A 6,447-nucleotide genomic window follows, 5' to 3' on the forward strand; every position below is an offset into this window, starting at 1 on the left:
ATAATTCTATAATGCAAGCAATGCGTACATACAAGAAAAACTATCATTCTGTACAAGTTTAATCAAAATTGAAAAAGGTCAAGTGGGGATCATATCTGAACTTAGGCCACTTGACATGGAATAGCCTATCACCACTGAAGTAATATCAGTGTTCTATCCCAGTTATCAGGCGATGTACTTAGGTAACTGTAAGTAAATGACCCAAGCTAGAGTATTTCATGTAATAACAACCAGGTCCGTTTTAATTACGTGAAATTTCGTATTTCCGCATTGCACCACCTGACAACAGAAAGCCGAAAGCACAGCAAACAACGCAAGCCAGGAAAAACAAGCCAGCACTGCCAAATGGGAGAAAATGCAACTAACGCCACCCGGGAACTAAGAAAGCAGTAATGCAGTACCATCTCTGCTCCAGATGCTGTACCCTTAGTGAATGAAACCAGAGAGAGTCTTTGAAATTAATCTGAAATAACCATTAAATTGTGCAACGCGGAAATACGAAATTTCACGTAAGTAATTCTCGAACTGCCTTTACTGAATCCATCATGAAGTCCAGTTTGTCACATTCATATATATAAAAAAAAGAACAACATTGTAAGATAGTACTTCGTACATATGTTGGCGAAGCGAGAAAATAATGGAAAGTTTGATGCAATATAATTAATTAGTACATATTGTACAAAAATCAATGATAATTATCTATGTTGCAAAATTGAAGTAGTCTTGTGATCATTTTCCATTACAACCAAAATAATTTGCTGAAAATGTCCTTTCCATTGTCACAATATTATTTTATATAAATTTGCAAAATTATTTGATTAGTGGCCTGTGCGGAAAGTCCAATGTTCGTCGGTCTGGCTGAATATGTACGAGAGGCAGAAATAAACGTTCCATGTTATGCTGATTCCCTTGCTTGAACCACGGTTTTGACTGGAACTCAAGTCGTGGAGACAAAGCATATCGCCAACATGATATATATATATCGTGGCCATGATATATATTTATTTTCCTGTAGTTTACGGTTATTACAAGCATAAGAAAACAGTTTTTCTTTGTGACGTTTCAGGAGAACACACGCTCCTTTCATCAGACATTTATTTTCATTTTGACTAAAGATACAGTTATAACAATGGTTAGTAATTTTTTAAACAAAAAGAATCTGTTATATAATGGATGTTGTCAATGTTACATTGTTGTAATATAGCAACTTAACTGTGAAAAAAGCAGTCTGTTTTATTTTTATTTCAGATTTTTTTTAAATTATGAATCCCAAATAGAGTAAGCCACCATCTTAAAAATTTAATGTAACAGAAAACATCAAGAGACTGTGAAAACAATGATGAATTTGAATTACCTGATGATATTTGGGATTCATAATTTTAAAAAAAAAATCTGAAATAAAAATAAAACAGACTGCTTTTTTCACAGTTAAGTTGCTATATTACAACAATGTAACATTGACAAATCATTATATAACAGATTCTTTTTGTTTAAAAAATTACTAACCATTGTTATAACTGTATCTTTAGTCAAAATGAAAATAAATGTCTCATGAAAGGAGCGTGTGTTCTCCTGAAACGTCACAAAGAAAAAACTGTTTTCTTATGCTTGTAATAACCGTAAACTACAGGAAAATAATTCTATCATGCAAGCAATGCATACATACAAGAAAAACTATGATATATATTGCTGACATGATATATATATTGCCAAAATATTATAATGATATATATCATTAAAATATCGTGATGATATATAGTCTAGTTGCTATCACCTGGATGATATTTCACCCTACACATTAACTACCTTTCAGTTTCAGCTGGTAATAATTGCATCTTTGTTTCGCATGTAGGTTGGGGAGCTCACAGCACTAGTTACCCAGTTCCGTACTTGACAGCAGCCGCAGCCATCGGCATGAAAAAATCGGATGTGGACTTGTTTGTTCATAGGTTGGACAAGGTGATAAATAAGTTGAAGGGGAAGACCCCACCGACACCTACGTCAGTGGAGGAGTTTGTCATGCGGAAAGTAATAGAGCAGCGCGACAGGTCGTCACGAAGCGAAATGTCATCTCAAAGTGATCGGGCATGTGTTAACGGTGAGAATGCCGAGACGAGTGCAGGCACTTCGTTGGCCAGCAGCAAAGACAGTCTGAGGAAATGAATATTCGGCGGTCCGGCGGAAGTCATCGTTTATTTTACATTCAGCAGGGGGATCACGCTGCCATGTCTTTAAAACAGTAAATACTCGTGTATATTTAATATGATGTTTGCAGAAGTGGTTCCTTTTCCGATCATCTCTGGTTCATCCTATCTTGGCGGCTTCCGTTAGTTTTTTCGTCTTTTTTGATTCTCTTCCGTTTGCAGAGCTACGAGCATGTTCAGAGCTTTTCCATAATCATTCTTGACTGTACAACCAAAATAATATATAGTGCTTGTGAGAATGTATGGGAGTGTGATAACCATAGTCATATACTCTAGTAGGTTCAATGAATCATTACGTTTTATGCCAAAAGAAAAATGAAACCAAAAAAAAGGCATGAATTATTATTTAGAAGCACTGATACGGGTAAGGCTGTTGGCTAGTGTCCTGCTATTTCTGATAGTATAAATCTGCATAGAAAAAAAGAACATCACCATCTCAGTACCTTTTGCATTCACTTGTGTGCTTGACTTACAATTTTAAATAACATTATTGAAGTTTTTCATGATAATACTTATCAGAAGTATGTGTGTATATATTTAACATTGGCTATAAAAATGAACAGCAAGCACTGAATTAAAAAAAGTAAGAAGGTCTCCAAATTTTAACAATGAGCTGTGCGTAGCTTTTTATAAAAGTCACAGCATTAATAAGTATTCACTTGTATTGAAGACAGAAGTAATAGTGAACTGTGGTGAAAGTACAAACGGCATGGATTTGAGATATTCATTGTTTCGGGGAACTGCACCCTTCGTTTTCCTATCAATCGCTCCTATGTATAGTTTGTTATTTATTTATTTTTTGTGCATTATATTGTTAAGAAATGCATTGTTAGCAATACACTTTTTAAGTCTTTGGAGGATGCTGTTATGTTGATCCTATTGTAGAAATTGTGAGATACAGTGACTTGTTTTGGTGGTTGATATGACCGGAATCTGTGTGTGTGCGTGTGCGTAGGTGTGCACATTTTGTGATTTAGAGATGACAGGCATAGCCAAGCATAGCTGTGCACTTTCTATTTATATATTTATTTGTCAGGAATGAGTATTGCGTGCATATCTTCATATGTACAGCTACCAACCATATTGATTTCTTTGTTTTTGTGTAAATATTCACTGTCTTTTGTGGAGTGTACTATCTTTAATTAGATTTTCTAGTAAATATTGCCAGTTCTGTCATACAGAAGAACTATAGAACAATCCTTGGTCTTCCCTCATTTGTTAGACAGGATAACATTGACCAGACCAGATGATCTTGTGTAAAATAATTTGATTTGTATTGATAATTTTGGTTACCCTTTAAAAAATGACAATGTAAAAATAGAAGTTGATTTTTTTCTTATTTGCATTAGGGATGGTGCTAGGATTTGAGATTTTCAATTTGTTATGCACTCCCCTCTCCTCTACATGCTTGCAATAAAAGTAAGTGCAAATATCATGTTCTTTTTCTTAGTATAGATACATCCGATTTCATGACATTCACATACATATACAGGATAACAGCCTGTTTGTAGGTTGTGTACAAGAATAGAATTAGGTACAAACATTGTTTGTGTGGACCAGGGATGGGCTTCCAAATATGAAATTCTGGATCCATTATTTGAATCTTGAATCCTTTATCCCTTATCTGAATTAAGAATCCTGGATCCATTATCCAAATTTTTAATCCTGGATCAATTATCTGAATCTTGAATCATGGATCTCTTATCCGAATCTTGAATCCTGAATCCGATATCCAAATCTTGAATTCTGGATCCGATATCCACACCTTGTATCCTGGAGATGATATTTTAATCTTCAACGATTCAGATTTCTGTACATGGAAGCAAGCTGCCACACAGTTTCATTTTTCTGTTCTATCTACTTTCTTCCTGAAGACGAAATATAAATATTATGTTATACAGAAGCAAAGGAGGATACCATTTTCTGATGCCTTTATGTAAATATAGAGCACGAATTTCCCAGGATTCTGAAATTGACCTGAAAGTGTGACACATTTCCATTGGTGTCACATGGAACACTTTGGACAGTGTGGTCCCAAAGAGTGGCGTTGGTACAGGCTCAAAGAACGTGCTATAAATATGGACACAAGTTGTACATGAATGGTGACATCAGTGCTGGACATATGAAAACATATTTGCTAGTTCTCATAAGTATAAAGATGGAGTGGTTGAAATTTCTACGAGTACTGATAAAGTAACAATAGTAAGTTCATCACTACTGATAACCAGTATTGCATCAAACTTATACAAATTGACAAATAATTCATGAAGAAAGTAAATATAATTCATCGCACAATAATTCCATATCTTTTTGGTTTTAGCCTTAGAAAAAGTAATATCACATTAGATATTTATTTTACAAAGCCAGGGTGCATGAATCAAACTTTTATATTAACGAAAACAACAGCAAAAAGGCTGGTAAATTTATCAATAATTTTTTCAATAGACCAATACACTGATATGCTTGGATTGACTGATACAGTAATACCATGAAGTTTCCGAGTTCGGTTCCAACCTGGGCATGTGTGTTATTTGTGAGTGTCCTTTGGTCAGTTTCATCTAATCTTCGTTAATCATCATCATTTCAATTAGCCAAAAGTGGCAGAAATTCAACTTAAATAAGAAATATACAGATACAGTACCAATTAATATATATGTCCCATCACTAATAAATATTTTTTTTTGTTTCAAGTTCCTTGTGCGTATATGTAGAGAGCTATTGGAAACATTGAACAAATAAAGAAATAATACTATTCACTTGATGGTTCATTAAAACGACCACAACGGAAACAAAGAAGAAGGATTACTTACGTGAAATTTAGAAATTTCGTATTTCCGCGTTGCACAATTTAATAGTCAAATCCTATTAATTTCGAAGATCGTCTGTCTTCATTCACTAAGTGTATGGCTTCCAAATGCCGTACCCTTAGTGAATGAAGACAGAGGATCTTCGAAATTAATAGGATTTGACTATTAAATTGTGCAACGTGGAAATACGAAATTTCTAAATTTCACGTAAGTAATTTTAAACCGCGTTTGCCGCATCCATCATGAAAGAAGGAGTTTTGTGCAAATTAACAGAAACAACAAAACATTCTACAACTACATTTGATTTAGGATTTTTTCTGTGAAGAAATGTTCCGGTTCTCTTAAAATTGTTTTGTTATTGTGTTCATCATAAGAACTGCTCGAAATATTGTTGTATGTTCATAAATGATCATGCAGTTCTTCAAATTATTAATAAATATTTCCACTTATAAGCATTCATTTACCAATTGTTTTGTTTTAAAGTATGCAAAGGACCCCCCCTGAAAGACTTACCACGTACTAAAATGAAATAATTAAAATTAGTTTTATAATTTCTTATTTAATCGATGGTTATTTATTTATGCTGAACTTATTGGAATGAAAGGATTTGGGATCACGCGGCTTAGAAGGACAGTTCGAAAGATTTATGCACACCACTACTTATGATGATATCCATAAAATACTACTTTTTTATTAATGGGATTAACTCCTTTTTATTATGTAATAAATATTCAATTCTTTATCTATTTGACATTATTTTATTTGCCAAGTCAGTTGTTTTTATACAAATTTTGGTGATCTTAACTACACGTAAGCTAGATAATGAATACGTGCTGTTATATGTCTTTTTTTTTACCATCTTTTTCTCGTCATATTAATAATAATACAATAATAATTAATTTACATATTTAATTAATGTTATTTTAATTTAATTTAATATAGTTGATGTAATTAAACCATTATTATTATTATTATTATTATTATTATTATTATTATTATTATTATTATTATTGAGACACTTGGTCGGAACCCCCCCACCCCCCGAAATATATTTGTAGATATGTCTTTGATATTATGTGATCACACAAGACGTGCAAAATAAATTGGAACATCGAATTTTGCATAATTGTGAGGAAGTTAAATTCCATGAAAGTGCTGCATGGCATTTTTTGCAAACCCCATCAAAGACCTAAATTTTGGCCGACATTGGTAAATAAATTCCAACCAGAGGTATTTCCAGTATTACTTGTGTGACATTCACACATAAGGTTGTAGATGTGCAATCAGATTGAAATATTCATTGATACACCGATTTTATAGAATTATGAATAAATCTTTGTTGTGTTGAAGTCTTTTGAACAAGTGCAACTCGATGTCCGCATCACACAAACTTTGTTTTTGAGCCATATTTGTTTTCTATTATGTACGACCTACAC

General features: G+C 33.3%; 1 protein-coding gene across 3 annotated transcripts in view; it reads left to right on the forward strand.

The window, feature by feature from the left end:
- SecS (Sec synthetase) overlaps positions 1 to 6,039 on the forward strand; it is a 51,381-nt gene extending 45,342 nt beyond the window's left edge. For 2 of the 3 annotated variants that reach the window (XM_083142688.1, XM_083142689.1), the window contains exon 10: positions 1,853 to 6,039. In XM_083142688.1, coding sequence (XP_082998814.1) covers positions 1,853 to 2,163 — 311 coding nt within the window. In that variant the 3' untranslated portion in view covers positions 2,164 to 6,039. The remainder of the gene's footprint in view (positions 1 to 1,852) is intronic. The other variant, XM_083142687.1, reaches the window with a different exon arrangement.
- The last annotated feature ends 408 nt before the right edge of the window (positions 6,040 to 6,447 follow it).

Source organism: Lepisma saccharinum, chromosome 21, assembly GCF_977018435.1.
Source record: "Lepisma saccharinum chromosome 21, izLepSacc3.1, whole genome shotgun sequence".
In the NCBI taxonomy this organism is placed as follows: Eukaryota; Metazoa; Arthropoda; class Insecta; order Zygentoma; family Lepismatidae; genus Lepisma; species Lepisma saccharinum.